Here is a 20,219-nt window from a genome sequence, read left to right as displayed (position 1 = left end):
ATATATCTGCCCTGAATTGAACTTTGTTGGGAATTCCATCAAGATGTTCCCAGTTCTGTTCCAGGTTGGTGGGCTCCACCAGGGGTGACTGTGCCTTCAGGAGACACTTGCAAATATCTGGAGAAAGTTCGGATTATAATAACTGGGTAGTTGGTACTGAACCTAGCAGGCTGAATCCAGGGATGCTTCTCAACATCCTATAAGTGACAGGATATCATATCACAAGGTATTATCTAGCACAAATGTCAACAGGAAAAGTGTGAGGACACCAGATTAGAACTTCTCCAGCTTCAATGTGAATATGAATTGCTTGGGAATCTTTTTTAAATGCAGACAGTGATGTGTGATTTGGCAGGTATAGGGCCACTCAGTGCATTTGTTAATAGCATTCAATGTTGTTGGTGGCCATCCTGGTCAGTGCATGATGCATGGAACTTCGAGGCTATGATGTGGATAAGAGTCAGGTTCAGGTATTTTGAGAACTTCTCTACCATGAATACCTCCATCACTTCTGCTCTGATTTTAGGTGGTCAGATTGGACTTGGAAGCTCAGCTTCTGCCTAATCAAGTTGACACTTGCTGCCTCTACACTTCCCTCATGAAAGGAAATCAAACTTATTGACCATGGCTCCTAATATATAAACTTGGTAGATTCATTCTTCTCCATGGAGTTTCTGTGTGAACTAAGTCATAGGCTTACAGGAAACTACCTGCCCAGCGGAGATGCTCCATGGACAGCAGCCATGTGACCATCACCTTTCTCCTCATTGTCTCAGGTCACTGTGACATCACAAGGGTTTCCTGGCAGAGTAAGTGAGTCCAGCACTGACCTGCTCCTGGTAAGACAGTGAATGGTGATGGAGGGGACGTGGTCCCAGGATCCAGGCCGGCAGCTCAGAGTCTGAGTTCACCACCCTATGCTTCTTGGACTCATGGACACCATCTCTAACCCACTCACTAGGGGTCTAAGTAGGCACAGTAAGTATTTTCAAACTCTTTTAAGCTGCTTTACTGTGCTACTCTTGAGAAATCTATAGAGCTGATGTTTCTTGGTGCATCAAATTATTTCTCCTTTGCTTCTAATCATTCCTGGCACAAATCCATAGATCATAATTCATCAATGTTTGATGCCACCAGAAATATAAAATGTTTGCCTCTGATTCTGCCCTTGGAGACTTTGTTTCATATTTTATGACGAGTTATCACTCCATTTTCTACAGGAGGACATACAACCCTATCCCCTACTGGGGGTCTTGCCCTGTCTTGCCTGATATGAATGCATTTCCTTCTGTGTGACTTTAGACATGGACAAGAGGGTGGCTAACTTTGGGTGTCTACTTGAGTAGATTAAGGGATTCCATGAAAATTTGTAAATTTCATTTCTCTTTCTCTGGGAGAATGTTTCCAGAGAAGATTGTCATTGAGTCAATGGACAGAAGGATGAAGCTTCTCTCCAGGTGAGCAACACCATCCAAATGTCTGGGATTCTGGAATGAACAGGAGAACAGAACAAGGGGAAGCTCTCTGCTGCCTCTTCCTGCTGCAGCAGGTGTGTTCTCTCTGCTGCAGTTGCTGGGCATCCGACTCCAGTATCTCAAGCCTTGGCCTCGTCCACTGGTACCAGCAGCTTCTGGGGTCTTGGTGTCTCTCATCTTGGACTGACCAGTGCACCACTGGCCTCTGTGGCACGGAGGCCTCTGGCTTCTTGGACTGAGGCACAAACTTGGCTTCTCTGGCTCTGCAGGCTGCACACAGCCATTGTGGAAATACTCAGCCCTTGTTATCATGTGAGTCAATCTCATTTAATCTCGTATGTAATATACATATTATATATTATCAGCTTTAATCACAGTAGAACACCAGAATTATTCCTCCCATCTGACTAACTTTGTATCCATTGACCAACTTCTCTCCATTAGCCCTCTTGCCGCTCCCTTCCAGACCCTCATAATCACCGTTCTTCATGAGATCAGCTTTATTAGGTTCCCCCTGCAAGTGACATCATGCTGATTAGTCTTTCTAGGTTCACTGAAGAGGTGTGAAGTGCATCTCACTGTGGTTTTGTTTTCTTTTTTGGGGGAGGTGGCACTATTATTCTTATTTATTTTCTGTTTTTAGAATGAGATATAGATCACAAATGACAAAATCCACCCTTTCAAAGGGAATGTTTCAGTTTATTCACAGAGTAGCACAATTATCACAAGTATTGACCTCCAGAATATTTTCATCAACTTCCAAAGAACCCCAGTGACTGAACTCATTCCTTCCTACCCTAGAGCCCTTGGCAAACACTAATGTACTTTTTCTGAACACTTCATAAATGGAACCATATGGTGTGTAGTCTTTTATGATTGACTTTTTTACATTTAGCATATTTTTTAAGGTTCATCAATTTTGTAGAATGAATGAGTACCTTGTTACTGTTCATGGTTGAATAATATTCTGTTACATGAATATACCACATTTTCTTACTGCATTCATCAGTTGATGGACTTGGGCTGTTTTCATTTATTACTTATTATGAACAGTGCTTATATGAACATGCATGCTTAAGTTTTTGTGCAGACCCATGCTTTCTGCTGTCTTAGGTACATAACTAGGTGGGGAATTGCTGAGAAATATAGTAACTCCATATTTCACTTTTTTTGGTATCAGAGATTCAACCCAGGGCCATTCTGAGCCCCTGAGTTACATCCCAGCCCTTTTTTATTTTCATTTTAAGACAAGGTCTCACTGAGTCCCTTAGGACCTCACTATGTCACTGAGGTTGGCCTCACACTTGTGATCCTTCTGCCTGAGCCTCCCAAGCTGCTGGGATTACAGGTGTGTGCCCCTGCACTCAGCCATATTTAACTTTTTAAAATTTTCTTTTTATTTTTACAGACTGAATATTTGATTCATTGTACACAAATGGGGTACATCTTTTCATTTCTGTGGTTGTGCACGAGGTAGAGTCACACCATTCGTGTAATCATACGTGCACATAGGGTATGATATCTGTCTCATTCCACCATTTTTCAGACGCCCCTCCTCCCTCTCATTTTCCTCTACATAAGCTAAAGTTCCCCCCATTTCACTGTGGATTTGATTCGCATCGAGTTCACTTTTTGGTCTCCCTATGTAAAGTTTTATTGGGAGACAGTCACGCCTACTCCTTTGTGTGTTGTCTGTGATGGTTTCCACATTATGGCAGAGCTGAGTCACTGTGCGAGACCATCTGGCCTGTGAAGCGTGAGACATTTACTATCTTCCCCTCCTCAGAGGTTCGGTGGCCCTCCCTTCAAGCAAGTGGGTCAGGTGAGAACCGTATTAGTGAATGTGTGTGTATGTGTATGAGCTTTCTTAAGTAAGAGCTTCTTGGTGGATGGTAGATAAAACAGGGGAAGGAATCCAAGTATCAGGTATCCAAGCCCTCACCCTTGCAGCCTGTGACTATGTTACCTGACCTGTAGCACACAGCTATGAATGCTGTCTTTAAAATTTATAACAAATATCAAATAGTGAAGTAGCAGATTAATATTATTGCCAGCTGTTCTGTTTCCTTTGTTTATTGTGATGGTGAGATATTGCTACATGACAAGCAAACCTAAATGCCAATGATTTAATGTAATGACTTTATTCAAATAGGGTCATATGGAGAAATTATTTTGAAATTTCTTTAGTGAAAGAACATGCATGTATGTGCAGGAGAGCTTCTGGCCTGATATCACAACACTGGGCAAGAATCCAGACTCTCTTGCAAGTTATGCTGAGGTTATGATGATTGAAGTGATTCTTAGGCAAAAAGGACATATATAATGGATGACATTGATATTGCCATTCACTACCCCTCTAGTGGTTATCCAAAATTCAGAGAGGGGAGGATATTTCATTGAGAACTACAGAAGGATTCATTTTCTAGGCTTCACTAGAAACTTTCAAACAAAAAAGGAAAGATAAGTCAATAATAAACCCTAAGTCTTGCCAACCAATCTTCAGGGAGAAAACCCCCTTACACATGGAGAGTACTCTTCCACACTTCAGTAGTAATATCTGAACTATGAAAAGACATTCTGCATAGCAATACAAGGTGCAATGTACAAGTCTGTCATCATATTTGAGGTCCCATCTGACTCTGAAGCCAAATAATTCAACCTATTATTTCTAATTTACTTTCTGTCACAGCATTTATTGGAGTTGTAGATTAGAGAACTTGTTTTTGCCTGTGATAATGGCAGATCTGTGCACACCGAGTTGTACAAGGAAAATAATCATGACAAAGAGAAGAAATGCTTCTGCTCAATCATAAAACAAACAAGTTTGTTAAAACCCATATCCCTAGGGAAGAGCAGACAATGACAGTAAGGTACAAAGAAAGGATGAACCCTGAGGGAAATCTGTGATCCTGGCCTCTCCTCCAGCATAAAAGGATGTGAATGACCTTCATTGTGAAGCAGGAGTTTTTCCATCTGAAGAGCACAGCACAGGGCAATGTTTTAGTACAAACAAACCCAAATTAACTTGGCATGGTCTATGTCCTTAGAGGAAACTATTCTTCAGAAAGTCATGTTATCCCATGGAATAAATGGGAATTTCCAATTTCTCCCTTCCATGATGGAAAACATGTTTGAGGGACACTGCCACTGGTAAAGCGGATGCTGAGTGGATGCCAGAGCAGCAAGCTTCCGTGGTGATTTAACAAAAGTTTGGATAAATTAAAATCAAAGAAATGGAAACTCCAAAAGTAAATATGATCCAGTTCTAGTGGCACAATCTGGTCAAAATATTGTATTTCCTTGCTCTGAGGCTTAAAGCCTGGCCATAAGCAGCAGTATTTAAGGGCCACTATAATGGGGACATTTTTATTTTCTCAAAGAGTACTTTCAGAGTGCTCTTGATGTCTTTATTTCTCAGACTGTAGATGAAGGGGTTCAGCATGGGGGTGACCACAGTGTACATCACTGAGGCTGTTGCAGTTGAACGTGAGTTTTGGGTCACAGCAGAACTGAGGTACACTCCCAAGAGTGTGCAATAAAATAAGGAGACCACAGAGAGGTGAGAGGCACAGGTGGAGAAGGCTTTGTATTTGCCCTCAGCTGATGAGATTGCACGGACAGAGGCTACTATCTTGGAATAGGAGTAAAGGATGCCAGCAAGGGGGCCACCAGCCAGCAGCACAGCTGCAATATATACCACCAGGTCATTAAGGAAAGTGTCAGAGCAGGCACAGTGGACCACCTGATTAGGTTCACAGAAGAAGTGGGGTATTTCCAAGTCTGTGCAGAAGGACAGTCGCAACACCATTAAGCTGTGCAATGAAGAATTCAGGTCACTCATGAACCAAGATGCCAGCACCAGCAATCCACAGAGCCTGTGGTTCATGATGGTCATGTAGTGCAACGGATGGCAGATGGCCACATATCGGTCATAGGCCATCACAGCCAGAAGGAAGTTGTCCAAAGCTCCAAATAATGCAAAAAAATACATCTGGGTGATGCAGCCTGCATAGGTAATGGCCTTGCTCTGTGTCTGGATGTTCACCAGCATCTTTGGGATGGTGGTGGAGGTGAAACAGATGTCCACAAAGGACAGGTTGCAGAGGAAGAAGTACATTGGCGTGTGCAGGTGGGAGTCTGAGATGGTGGCCAGGATGATGAGCAGGTTCCCCAGCACAGTGACCAGGTACATGGAGAGGAAAATCCCAAAGATGAGGGGCTGCAGTTCTGTGTCCTCTGAAAGTCCCAGAAGAAGAAATTCTGAAATTTGTGTGTCATTTCGTGATTCCATGTGCTTTGATTGACAGCAGGAAAGAGAATAATAACATCACTAATTTTTCTATCTCATTCCCTTTAAGGCATCCTCTACTATCTCCAATCAGGAATTCTTGTCCCTCTGCACCCTGTCCTTTCTGTATCACATGCTCTACTCTTTTAAGAAACTATTCCTTTATGAACATGTGGGATATAAATTGGGTCCAATTATGTTACTGGCACTGTCTTGGCAGTGAGCTTTAAAATAAAAGTACGTACAATCTTTTCATGCAGAAAAACATATGTATGTAAGGAAATGAATGAAAACCAGGAGCTGGAGGAGGATTTTGAGAATTTTCATCATAATGGAATGATAGATGTTTAAGCTACAATTTAACTTTATATAAACTATCCATGAATTAAAATATCACATCATATTCCAATATGTATGTAGAGTTTTTACATTAGTTAACAGATCAAAAGCCTTCGTGAATTCCACCTTTATGTATCCCTATAAAGTACCAATTTATAAAAAAAGTAAATAGATGAGGGTAAGGCCAGTGGAGTAATGCAGAGTGAAAGGGGAGGGAGAAGGTACTAGAAACTGAAATGGAAAAATGTATATTCCATGAGTGTCTGAAAATGTACCCCACCATTAGGTATAGCTCTATTTTATTGAAAAACAAAAAAATCTTCATAAAAGAAATGATCCTTTAACATATCAGATGTTAATAACTGTTATAAAGAAAACATGGGCAGGTAAGAGAAGAGTGGATAGATGGAGGTGCTACTCTTTATGGGCACAGGTAAGACAGGCTAACAAGATGACATTTGAGTGGAGATCTCAAGGAAGAAATGAGAATCAGTGAGATTGACTGCAGAGTGTGTGCCTGGCCAGAGGAGCGAGCAGTGCAAAGTCCCTGCAGGTGATGCTGTTTCAAAACCCAGCCACGGTGGCCACCAGAGCCAACAGGAGGAGACAGAGGAGGGGCCTAGACTGAGAATGGGGAGGAAGGAGGTGGCCTCCCTGACACTGCTGAAAGGTTGTGATCCTCAAGGTGCAGAGAGTCCTCTGTCCTCACGTTGTTCCTTGTCTTCTGTTTTAACCAGCTTTACTGGAGAGTAGTCATATCTGAAGAACTGCATGTACATAACATGCACAATCTGGTGAGTTCAGACATATGTGGACCTGGTGCCCCTCACCCAATCAATGCTATAGACACATCCCTCACCTCCCAGAGTGGGCTTTGCAGTTTTGTTTGCATGTTGTTTTCTGTGGTAAGAACAATGAGCATGAACTCTGTTCTCATAGCAGAGCTTCAAGTGTACAGTGTCTTTGTTACTGCCTGGCCCTGTGTTGCACAGCAGGTGTCTGGAAATGAATGATGCTATGTAACCCTGACTTCATATTCACCAAAATCAGCCCACTTCCTTCCTGCTCTCCCTGACACCACACTGCTCCAGATGTCCATGAGATTGACACCTTTACTATCATGTTCTGGAATCATGCAGTATTTTGATTTAAATAAAATTCTGTGACTCCCTTGTGATATCTCTCTGTTATTTAGGAGTCAGATGCCTGTGTTATAAAAGTCACAGTGTGGCCAGACAACAACTGTACAAGAAAATACAATAGAGGCTTATATCCTTGATGAACACAGTTGTAAAATCCCCAACAAATACTAGCAAAATGAGCTCACCATGTTAAAAGGATTATTCCCAATATGGAACACATGAGCTCAGGGACCCTGGCTCTGCGGACTGCTCACTCCACATGAATGTCTTTAGAATTTCACACCGACCTGGCCCTCTGTCCTCCTTCACAAGATGCACTCCTGTGGAGGTTCTGCCACAGATGCACTTGCTCCCTGGCACTCTTCCTCTGCCATCACAGTGTAAGATGCACACAGCAGAGATCTTACCTGCTTCGTTCACGTTTGGATTCACACAACCATAAAACAGTTTAGAATGCAAAGGAAAAAGTTTAAAATTGATGGTTTGTACAATGAAAAGAATGACATGTGGATAAATAAATTCAAAGCAATTGCATTAAATGGAAAGGAGTGAAAGTTTTAAATAAATTCTCAATGCAATGCTTTAAAGTAACCATGATATTATCCCATCATGAGTCAACATTACATTGCAAACATCTAGAAATAAAATAACAAAAATAAATGCTTCTGTAAAATGAATCAAAATGAATAAATTATTATAAAGAAAAGCTTCCTTAGGAGCAGTGGAAGGAATAGTATCCAAGGTTATAATCTCATCCTATATAAACCCAAATACATTCAGATGTGCTAGTGACACTAGACACGATGGCAAGAATAATGAAATTAATTCACATATGATTAAAATATCCTCACACCTGGCTTTTCCTCACCTATAATAATGAATATTCATACCCAATGTACAGCAAGGGAAATCCCATGAATATAATGAAGCTTTTGGGTGTAAAATGTAAGCTGAGAAATATGTAGTCAAGCTTTAGTTGAATGCAAAATACATGTTCCACTGGGCGACAGAAGATGATTTCTGCTCACCACATAACTGACCACAGGTCCTATGCATCACAGAGACTAACAGGCACTTCTCTTTATAGCACAGCAGATGAATTGAGCTCAGTCCAGTGAACAAACACAGAGGTCTCTGAGCTCTGGGCTGAGCTGGCTTGGTTCTCAGGGACCTCTGGTCTATTTCGTCGGGTTCCTTCCTTGCTGAACCTTTCCTGCAGCACCTGTCAGTGCCTCAGACTCACCTGGATGGGTGTCTGGAGAGAAGGGCTCTGTGTGGAAGTCTGGCTTCCTCCCTGGGTGGCTGATGATGGAGACTGAAGCTCTATCCCCAGAGAAGGCAGCAGGAGGGAGTGAAGCCCTGGTGCCCTAAACAGACTTTGGACTCCAAAAGAAACCACCCTGTTCTGTCCAGTCCCTCTCAGAGGGACAGCATCAGAAGCTCTTTTTATAGCTCCCTACCTCTTCTCATTAGGTACAGTTCTTCTTGTTAACACCAACACCTGAGTACCTCATGTCCCTGTGGGCCACTGGTCTGAGCAGAAAGAAAATTTCCTACTCGTTCTCTATTCCCAAGACATCAGTTTAGCAATAGTGTGAATCTGGTCTTCATTACTCTTTGTCCATGAATTTCCCTTCCATCTAGAAGTCTAACCTCCTTAGCACTTTTGCCCAATTCTTACATATAATTCTATTTAAGGTCTGAGTTACCTGAATTTGTTAGATTCCTCAGAACACCAAGTCACTGACTTGTACAGGGCCACAGATCCTGACTTGTTTAGAAATTTGTTATTCCCAGTTCAACAAAGGAGAGAACTGTGTTCATGTGTTTAAATAAAAACCATGACAAGTTACTACATCTTTCGGTTTCCTATTGGTTTTTACAAAACATGTAGGTGTTTCATGCTTGGAATATAAAATTTGTCATTTATTCCTTCATTTATGAAACTTTTGATAATTATGAGAGATATTCTAGATTTTTTATGCACCTTGGGTTGAATTTAGAATCTTTTGAGCGTAAAATCATTGAATTTCTTCATGTCCATTGTAAGAGTTTAATACTCTTAGGGACCCACTTTACATTTGCAGAAACGAGGCTCTGAGAAGTTAAGTGATATGCTCAAAGTCAGAACTTCAGGAAGAATGAGATTTTCTCAAAATCCTCTTGGTTCTGCTCTGGGTCAGTGGTTCTTTCCCAGGTTGATGATGCCTCCAGGAGACACAGGTGATGTTCTGAGAGTTTTTTGAGTTGCAAACTGGGAGTTGGTGCTGTGCCTGGTGGGCCGAGGCAGGGATGCTGCTCGGCATTCCACAACCCACGGGAGGACGCACCACAGATTTACCTGACCCAAAGGACAACAATGGGCAGTTTGAGAAATACTTTTCTAGACCATAACTTTTCAAATTTCAATGTGAATATGAATCACTTGGGGCTTTGTTTCAATGCAGATTATGACTGGGGAGGTCTGGGTGGCCCAGAGATTGTGCATATGAATCTAATGCCCGGTTGATCCTGAGCCTGTCAGCCTTGATTGGTGGATCACTTTTTATAAATTGATGATAAAGTTGTATTCACTTAAAGCACAAATCATAATGTTTTGACATATAGATTTGATATATAATCCTGTATATTCACACGAACATATCCCTTGGTGGATATCATATATATGTATATGGATGACTAAATATAGCTCATTAACTTACACATTACTTCACATAGTGTTTTCTGATAAGCACAGTCAAATTCCACTCTGGGTACTTTTCAAGATATTGTTAACTGTGGTCACCATGCTGTGCAGCAGATCTCATGAGCTCACTCCACCTATCTGATGGAAATATGGAATTCTTTGACCGACATTTTCCCAACCTTCCTTCCCCAAAACAACCTCATCTCTGGTAACTACCATTTGAATCTTTAGTTCCATGAAATTAAAATGTTTAATTTGTGCATTTGAGTAGAATATTTGTGTCTTCCTAATTTCCCTTAGCATTATGACCTCTAATTACTTCCGTTTTTTGGCAAAGGACAGGACTTCATCTATTTTTATGGGTGAGTCCTGTTCCATTGTGTATATGTGCTGTGCTTTCTTTATCCATTCATCTGTTAGTGGGTATGTAGGTGGAATCCATGTCTTGGCTGTTTAGAATAAGGCTGTAACAAATATAGAAGTGCAGAATGTCTTTGGGATACTTCATTTGTTGTATGAATACTGCTGCGGTTTAGATATGGGGTGTTTCCTAGAAGGCAATGTGTCAAAAAGCATAAGAAAGTTCAGTGGTGGAAAGATTGGGTTATGAGAGCTGTAACCTAATCAGTGCATTCATCCACTGAAAGTAAATTCATCATTTACTGGGTGGTAACTTGAGGCAGGTAGGTTGTGGCTGGAAGTATTAGGCCTTTGGCGTCCTGCCTTAGGGGTTTATATTTTGTCCATGGTGAGGGAGCTCTCTCTGCTTCCTGATTGCTATGTCCCTCAGTTCTTTTCCTGCTCTAAACCCTTCTGTCATGATAGTCTGCCTCATCTCAGGCCCAGAGCAATGGAGTCAGCCATCTGTGTACTGAGACCTCTGAAACCGTGAATCCAAATCAACTGTCCCTCCCTATGTTGTTCATGTCAGGTCTTCAGGTCACAGCAGTGAACAAGCTGCTTAAAACAAACAACAGTGGTGGCATTGCTGAACCACGTGGTGATTCCATTATTGAGCACCAAGGGTGTGCTCCAGCATCAGAGTCAAGTATGCATCCCAAGGCCTTCTCTCCTGTGAATGCCTCCCCCTCCTCAGTTCTGATTTTAGCTGCTCAGATGTGGACTCAGTAGCCCAACTATTGCCTAAACACGTTGACACTTGCCTCGTGAATGCTTCCCTGATGACAGGAATATTCACAGGTCCCAGGCAGGCAGCTCAGGGCCTGAGTCCACCACCCTACGCTGTGCTGGACTCATGGGCACCAACTTGGACCTGCTCGTGTGGGCTGCAGTTGGCACAGTAAGAATTGTTAGACTCTTTTTTTTTTATTGTAAACAAATGGGTTACATGTTGTTTCTCTGTCTGTACATGGCGTAAAGGCATACCATTTGTGTAATCATAAATTTACATAGGGTAATGTTGTTTGATTCATTCTGCCATTTTTCTCTCCCCCCCCACCCCTCCCACCCCTCCCCTCCATCTATACAGTCCTTCCTTCCTCTATTCCTGCCCCCCTCCCTAAACCCAACTCCAACCCCAACACTAACCCTTCCCACCCCCCATTATGTGTCATCATCCACTTATTAGCGATATCATTCTTCCATTGGTTTTTTGAGATTGGCTTATCTCACTTAGCATGATATTCTCCAGTTTCATCCATTTGCCTGCAAATGCCATAATTTTATCGTTCTTTATGGCTGAGTAATATTCCATTGTATATATATACCACATTTTCTTTATCCATTCATCAATTGAAGGACATCTAGGTTGGTTCCACAATCTGGCAATTGTGAATTGAGCAGTTATGAACATTGATGTGGCTGTATCTCTGTAATATGCTTATTTTAAGTCCTTTGGGTATAGGCCAAGGAGTGGGATAGCTGGGTCAAATGGTGTTTCCATTCCAAGTTTTCTAAGGAATCTCCACACTGCTTTCCAGAGTGGCTGCACTAATTTGCAGCCCCACCAGCAATGTAAGAGTGTACCTTTCTCCCCACATCCTCGCCAACACCTGTTGTTGCTTGTATTCTTGATAATCGCCATTCTAATTGGGGTGAGATGGAATCTTAGGGTGGTTTTGATTTGCATTTCTCTTATTACTAGAGATGTTGAACATTTTTCCATATGTTTGTTGATTGCTTGTAGATCTTCTTCTGTGAAGTGTCTATTCATTTCCTTAGCCCATTTGTCGATTGGATTATTTACATTCTTGGTGTAGAGTTTTTTGAGTTCTTTATAGATTCTGGAGATTAGCGCTCTATCTGAAGTATGATTGGCAAAGATTTTCTCCCACTCTGTAGGCTCTTTCTTCGCATTGCTGATAGTTTCCTTTGCTGAGAGAAAGCTTTTTAGTTTGAATCTATCCCAGTTATTAATTCTTGCTTTTATTTCTTGTGCTATGGGAGTCCTGTTGAGGAAGTCTGGTCCTAAGCCGACATGTTGAAGCTCTGGACCTACTTTTTCTTCTATAAGATGCAAGGTCTCTGGTCTGATTCCGAGATCCTTAATCCATTTTGAGTTTAGTTTCGTGCATGGTGAGAGATATGGGTTTAGTTTCATTCTGTTGCATATGGATTTCCAATTCTCCCAGCACCATTTGTTGAAGAGGCTATCTTTTCTCCATTGCATGTTTTTGGCCCCTTTGTCCAGTATGAGAAAATTGTATTTATTTGGGTTTGTGTCCGTGTCCTCTATTCTCTACCATTGATCCACCTTTCTATTTTGGTACCAATACCATGCCATTTTTGTTACTATTGCTTTATAGTAGAGTTGAAGATCTGGTATTGCGATACCCCCTGCTTCACTCTTTTTGCCAAGGATGGCTTGAGCTATTCTGGGTTTTTTATTCTTCCAGATGAATTTCAAAATTGCTTGCTCTATTTCTGTAAGGTACATCATTGGGATTTTAATTGGAATTGCATTGAATCTGTATTGCACTTTTGGTAGTATGGCCATTTTGACAATATTAATTCTGCCTATCCAAGAATATGGGAGATCTTTCCATCTTCTAAGGTTTTCTTGAATTTCTTTCTTTAGTGTTCTGTAGTTCTCATTGTAGAGGTCTTTCACCTCTTTTGTGAGATTGATTCCCAAATACTTTATTTTTTTCGAAGCTATTGTGAATGGGGTAATTTTCCTAATTTCTCTTTCTGAAGATTCATCGCTTATGTATAAAAAGGCCTTAGATTTATGTGCATTGATCTTATATCCCGCTACTTTACTGAATTCACTTATGAGATCTAAAAGTTTTCTGGTGGAATTTCCTGGTTCCTCTAAGTATACCATCATATCATCAGCAAATAGGGATAGTTTGAGTTCTTCTTTTCCTATTCATATCCCTTTAATTTCTTTGGTCTGTCTAATTGCTCTGGCTAGAGTTTCAAGGACGATATTGAATAAAAGTGGTGAAAGAGGGCATCCCTGCCTTGTTCCAGTTTTTAGAGGGAATGCTTTCAGTTATTCACCATTTAGAATGATATTAGCCATGGGTTTAGCGTAGATGGCCTTTACAATGTTAAGGAATGTTCCCACTATCCCTATTTTTTCTAGTGTTTTGAGCATGAAGGGCGTGCTGTATTTTATCAAATGCTTTTTCTGCACCTATCGAAATAATCATGTGATTCTTGACTTTAAGTCTATTGATATGGTGAATTACATTTATTGATTTCCTGATGTTGAACCAACCTTGTGTTGTGCCCAAAGGCTTGAGACCCCACAAGGACCACCAGAGACCACGATCAATGCAAGCAGCAAAGAGTCATTTATTAGCGAGTTCGAACCCGGTCCTCTGCGTCCTTAATCAACGACGCTAGGAGAGGCCCCGAGCCCTCGTCAGCAGGGTTTTTATAAGGAAAAGCAAACAGTTTTACAGTGTTCTTCTAATTGGCTAACATTCGAGCAGCTAAACCTCCCCTGGTTGGGTCCGGTCAATCTATTTGATTTTCATTGGGTCCGGCCAGAACTGGACGGTCCTAGAGGAAGAAGGGGGGAGGGAACAGGTGAACTATTCAGGACCTGAGTCGGGGCTAGGCCCTGCTCTCGTCCTTGACGGAAAAGGTCTCCAGGCAACTGCACATTCCTCGGACAAATATCTCTTAACAACCTTGGTAAGCACAGGGGCCCAGCAGTCCTGTTTGTCCTTGAGACAGCAGCACAGATACCACCCTGCTCTCAACATCCCCCCTTTCCAAGAACACTTAGAGAGCCAATCTTGGGTCTCTACTGTTCTAATTCTTGCTGCTTAATGGGCTGATATTGGGCCTTTAGCACCATTAGCTGTACTGTATTTATTTTATCTTTAACAAAAGCAATTAACTTATTGATTATACAAGGTCCTATAGTTAAAGCTAGTAACAACAATATTAGGGGTCCCACTGTAGTGGACACCAGAGTAGTTAACCAAGGGGAAAAATTGAACCAGGATTCAAACCAGTTCTGACTAGTTTCCCATTCTTTCTTTCTGTTTGTTAGTCCTTCTCTGACTTTTGCCATGGATTCCCTCACTACTCCAGAATGATTAGCGTAAAACCAACATTTTTCTCCCAGAGCTGCATATAGACCTCCTTGCTTACAGTCTTTAAAGTCAGGTAAATTTGGTAATTAATGAGCTCCGGAGACCCTTGACATTTTATTCTTCCAGGGGCAGTCTCCAACTTCCAAAGGCAGATGGCTTCATGGCTTCATTTCCTCAAATTGACATGATTCCCTATTTCTACACTAACTACCTGTCCTTATTCTGACTTCATTTACCCCTCTAATACTAGGAACTCCTTCACTGCTGTAGGGAAAATGGGCGATGACCAATCTGACTTCTTCGAGCTGGAAGTGGGCAGCGTGGGGCAAGCAGTTTGGAGTTCCCTTTTTAAAATCGGGTCAACTGAGGGGTCCAAGGTAGAAGTCTGGTTGGGGAAGAGCAGGCTGTAAACTCATCTGGGGGTGGGTGCTTCTATGATAGAAGAACAAAAAGACATGAGTACTGAAATGAGATTAGTACAAAGTAAATGTTGCAGCATCTGAAACTTGCCACTGAGTATCATAAAAATGACAGAAGTCAATCTCTCACCAGGAGGTGGAAGAACTGAGAAATTGTTCCCATAACTAGGCCTAGCAAATGCTGGAGAGGACAAGGCCTTTATTTGGGGACTTTAACATAGTACAGGTTATCAGGAATGTAAACACAATATTTAACTCTTAATGTCATTGAGGTCCCCAGAAAATATAGTTAAGCTACTTAATGTCATCTGATTTTTGTAAAATATCCCTTATTGGTATAACCTGTGTTTAGTAGAGATCTCTATATTCTGTTACTTAGGGCTAGGTAATCATACGAGCAAACATAGATCAAGTCTACCTGTATAGCTTAGGAAGGTCTGTAGGCCTTAAACTGACTAAAAACTTCTGACTCTGGCAGTTTCCCTTGATAGTTATCAGGCACATTTGCCTAAGAATCTTTCTTTTGTAGCTTCCACTCTTAATTTTAGTGGGTTAATGTCGGGGGCCGCGGACCCCACTCCGGCCTGAAGGCTGAAAAGACTGTACCCTGGCACTAAGCCGGGGCAACATAGACTGCAACATCAAGGACTGGCACGAAGCCGGGGCAACCTGGTTTGCAACATATGGCTGACGCTGCCGAAAGAACTGGCCCCGGCACTAAGCCAGCAGCTGATAAAGTGGCCCCGGCATTGAGCCAGGGCCAGAAGGAACTGCTTTGATTGGACAAAAGTGACTCGTGCTTGCACACGCCCTTTAGTTGCTCTGATTGTATTATATTGTAATCTTGCTCTCCCCGCATATTCTGTAACCTGATTGGCTTATAATTCATATAAATATGACCGTGACTTCCTAGTAGAGAGAGAGAAAAGAGAAACCATGGTTATCTAATAATAAGGTCCTGATTAAACTGCTGAAGGAAGTTTCCTGTGTCGTGCTTTCTTGCGGGCGAGGGACGCGACAAGTGGTGCCGAAACCCGGGAATTCAGAACCTTCAGCGGTCAGGGGGTGCACCGGTAAGCCCCACAGGTAAGTGGGGTCCACATATAGTGGGACGCTCCTCTGTAGACATAGAGAGAGCGGGGATTAATCCCACAGGTAAGTGGGACGCTCCATAGAGAGAGCGGGGATTGACGCTCCTCTGTAGACAAAGAGAGAGCAGGGATTTACTTTACATAATTTTGCTTTCGCTTTCATTCTGCTGGCTCTGAACACTGCTTTTGTTATGGGCAATTCTCCATTTAGTTCGTTAGTACAGCCTTTGGATTTAGTACAGCCTTTAGATTTTTTGTTGCACTCCAAAGAGCTCAAGGTTAAACACAGTACTTTAGAAACATTCCTTGTAAGATTTGATAAAGCAGCCCCATGGTTTGCTGTCTCCGGAAGTTTGACTCCTGCTAGCTGGGATAAGTTGGGAAAAGATTTGGATTTCCTTCAGGAGCAGGGACAATTGGAGAAAGGGGTGATACCGCTATGGAAATTAATAAAAGGATGTATTCTTGATGGTAGATGTCAGGAAGCTATTCATAAAGGACAGGCAGTTCTTGAACAACTACATGAGGAGAAGTCCGAGGATTCTATGAGTACTTCCAGTAAACATAGTGCAGGAGAGCAGGTTTATGGAACTATTCCAAAGAGGAGACTGTACCCAGATTTAAAAGCCCTCAGAACACCAGAAGATACAGGGGAGTCAGAATCAGACGGTGATGAGAAAGTAAAAGAGCTAACGCAGCACTTACGGAAGGTGAAGATAAAAGAAGGGGGAACTAAGAGGCAAAAAGATTTTAGACAAAAGGACTATGAGGAAGAACAGAAGCCAGCTCTAGCCTATGATCCTCCCCCATATGTGGGAGGGGTTCCAGGCACGGGTAGAGCTTTTAACTCTGCAGCTTGGAGGGCTGCCCATGTAGAGTTGAGGTTTGCCTGTCCTGTATTCCAGGACAATGATGGGGGAAGACATCAGGAACCCATAGAATTTAAAACAATAAAGAATATAGCAGAATCTGTCTGCACTTATGGTGTGGATGCTGCTTTTACTATCGCCCAAATAGAGGGGCTCAATAGATTCTGCATGACCCCCTCGGACTGGGCCAGTTTAGTGAAAGCTTGTGTTTCCCCAGGTAAATATTTAGACTGGAGAGCCTTCATGTTAGAGGGGGCCAATGAACAGGCTGCACACAACCAAGCTATGGGCAAACCTGCCTGGGATGTGGATATGCTTCTGGGGCAGGGTAGATTTGCCAATCAGCAAACAGGCTTTCCATTAGAGGTTTATGAACAAATTAATAAGATCTGCATTGCTGCCTGGAAAGCACTTCCTAATAAAGGAGAGGTGCGAGGTAACTTAACAAAAATTGTCCAAGGCCCCACAGAAGCTTTTTCAGATTTCATGGCTAGAATGGTAGATGCAGCAGGGAAGATCTTCAGGAATGCTGATGCAGCTATGCCTTTATTAAACAATTAGTATATGAACAATGTACAAGAGAATGCAGAAATGCTATTAATCCATTTAAAAGCAAAGACATAGAGGCATGGATGAAAGCTTGTAGAGAAATAGGTGGCCCATTAACAAATGCAGGCTTAGCTGCTGCCTTCCTTCGCATGGAAGGACTATTAAAGGCTTTATTAAAGGCTAATGGAGCACCTTTAGAGGTTTCCTCAGCTAGGAAGTTTTTAAAAGCTGTAGAAGACAAAGCCCTTTGGTTTTTAGATAAGGGCTTGTTGGATCAAGAGAAACTATCACAAGAGACAGAAAAAGGCCCCCCTCCTGATCCCTTCCACGCAGCTCCATGGCCACCTAGGGAGGGAACACCCATGTCCTTGAAGCAGTCCTCCCCCTAGGCAGAGATCTCAGCAGTTCCATTCCTCAAAAGTAGTAAGAAATAATGTTTTGTGATTTTCTGCATTCAAACCTAACCTGATTTCTCAACCAGGAAGAAAAAGGGTTAAAAAAGTCCTGGGTGATCCTCCCTCCCCCCCTGCCTGGCCTTGCTGAAGCCTGCATTGGAATGTAAACTGCAACAGTCTCAGCGGGAAAGGGGGGTAACCTGAAGATAAGAAAAAGAAAACAAAAGGGTGTCTGTTTTAAACCTCTGGACTGCTACACAGAATTAACTCATTTTCCAGGATTCTTGTTTTGTTTTGTTTTTCTTTAATGCTGTATTTTTGAGCTCATAATTCTGATCTTGCATACCTAGGTTAATGATTTTTTTTTCTCTTTTTGATCAGTTCTATTTTTTATTCAACTAAAGTTTTTGAACATCTGTTACATTGCAATGGAGATTCACCTATAAAGTTACAAGGCCTTTGATTTTGTGTTATTTGTATGTCGTGCTGTCTGGTGTCATGTCTTGTCTACATCAAAACTGAGTGCTCCTAAAATTAAAATTTAAAAATGGATCCAAATACTTTTATTCACGTGATTTAAAAGGGTTCAATTTAAATTGAGTAAACTAATAAAAGTGACATGTCTTTAAAAATCACTTGCAAGTCTCTAGGTGGTCAAACTAATGAAATGTTGAAAAACAATGTCTAATATCAATTGTTTCTAGGACTTTTCTTCAACAGGAAAGAGACAGCAAATACTGTTCAGGACACCTGCCTGCTTTCTTGGTTTTTACAGAATAAGTAAATTAGAGTTAACATATATGGGATTACTTAAATGTGTTTGTAGAGACATCTGATTAATTTACAAAATTAAAATGCTCATTGTTAAATAACATCAAGTACTCTTAACTCCTTAAATTCCATGGAGTATCATACTTAAACATTATTGGTGTTTTCATAGGTTGGTAAATAAAAAGGGTTTAAACTTGCTTTGTGTCATCACTAAACTAAAAACAAGGTTACTAAGAGTTATGTCTTAACAAGTACAATTCTATATACAAAGGGTTCTAAAGGTTTCAACTGTGTTTCAATTAGAGTACTATAAACAACAAAATATTTAATCTTATTAAAAATAGAGCAATTTATCTAAATTCAGAAATTTCATAAGAGTTGTTTCAGAATGTGAACAAAAAGGGGTCAACAGATAGGAAAGAGAAAATAAAAGGGTCTGGGTATGGAAATATATTTAGTAAAAGGGAAAAGGAAATGTTTCTGGGTAAGAAAGTGCTTGTGTGATGAAATACATGAGGGTCTAAGTAAGTGCTAAGAAAGTCTATGTAAGTAAAGGGCAAGTTTCAACATGTTTGTGTGAAACTGAGTTGGTTGTGTGTATGTGAGACAGCTAAAGCTATTAAAGGTTTTTCCTAAGGTGAAATACTAATGTTCTGATATACACCAAGTTTAATCTACATGGTAAAATGACATGGTAAAATGGCAAGGATTTCTTAGAAACACTAATTTACTCTTAACTTTGTGTCTATTAAGTTTTATTCTTTAGAACAATTAGTCTTAAAAATTGGGGTTTATACAATTATGGTTAAACAACTGTTAGAGTATTGTACTATGTTACAGAGTCTACATTTTTCTTTAAAAACTGAATTTGGTAAGATAAAAGTGTCAAGGTAATTATGAAATGGTCACTAGTTGTATATGAGATGTGTTCATATTTTTCAGGTACACAAGTTTTTAAGCAAGGAATTTATTAAGCTCTGCTATTCTCCAGATTAAACTTGTCTGTAATGGTAATCTTAAACTTATAAAGAGTAAATTTTAATTGGGGATTTATTTCTATCGTTTAATGTTCTATTATGGGACATATTATCAGTAAGGTATATGTAACATTGGTTACTTATTTCACTGAGATAAAAATTTAAATGTAAATATATATCTAAGAGTTAGTGACAGCCTGATTTGTTTAAAGGTTCATATTGTAGAAGGTAAAAGCATTTTGCTACACACACAAAAAAAAGTTAAAACCTCTCTCAGCCTTTCTTTGATTGATTCCTGTTTTGGATATAATGTTAGACTGTGTTAACTAATGTTTATATGGACTCAGAAATCAATATATATAAACTTCTTAAAATGACATTTAAGAAAGAGTATAATGCATTATAGCAAAAATGGGACAACAATGACTGAGATTGGGGTCCCTGACTTCATGACTGTAGCATGCCGGGTGCCTGGAAGTGTTCCTGTGTAGGAGCACAAGATGCCTAACTGCTGTGGTAGTAACCTCCCTGGGGAGGCTGTGTACAGGAGTCCTATCAGCTCTTACATTGATATCAAGCACACAGCTCTTGGGCAGAAAGAAATTGTTTTGCTAGATAACCAGTGTTTCATCAGTTCCCTTCTCTAGTTCCTGCCCACCTTACAGTAACTTTGGACAGTGGACTTCTTTGAGAACTACACAGAG

The 20,219-nt window shown here is 41.0% G+C and overlaps 1 protein-coding gene across 1 annotated transcript; it reads right to left on the bottom strand.

Moving 5' to 3' along the window:
* Nucleotides 1–4,824: 4,824 nt before the first annotated feature.
* On the bottom strand, nucleotides 4,825–5,766 carry LOC124968186 (olfactory receptor 7A17-like). Its single transcript, XM_047530486.1, has one exon. It carries the CDS (start codon nucleotides 5,764–5,766, stop codon nucleotides 4,825–4,827), a length of 942 nt encoding a protein of 313 aa, XP_047386442.1.
* Between the last annotated feature and the right edge of the window lie 14,453 nt (nucleotides 5,767–20,219).

This window comes from Sciurus carolinensis, chromosome 17 (assembly GCF_902686445.1).
Source record: "Sciurus carolinensis chromosome 17, mSciCar1.2, whole genome shotgun sequence".
NCBI lineage: Eukaryota > Metazoa > Chordata > Mammalia > Rodentia > Sciuridae > Sciurus > Sciurus carolinensis.
The sequence above is the reverse complement of the archived record's forward strand: the minus strand, read 5'-3'. Positions and strand labels throughout refer to the sequence as shown.

Coding starts and splice junctions, on each gene's coding strand:
- LOC124968186 (XM_047530486.1), bottom strand. CDS start 5,766: ATGGAATCACGAAATGACACACAAATTTCAGAATTTCTTCTTCTGGGA.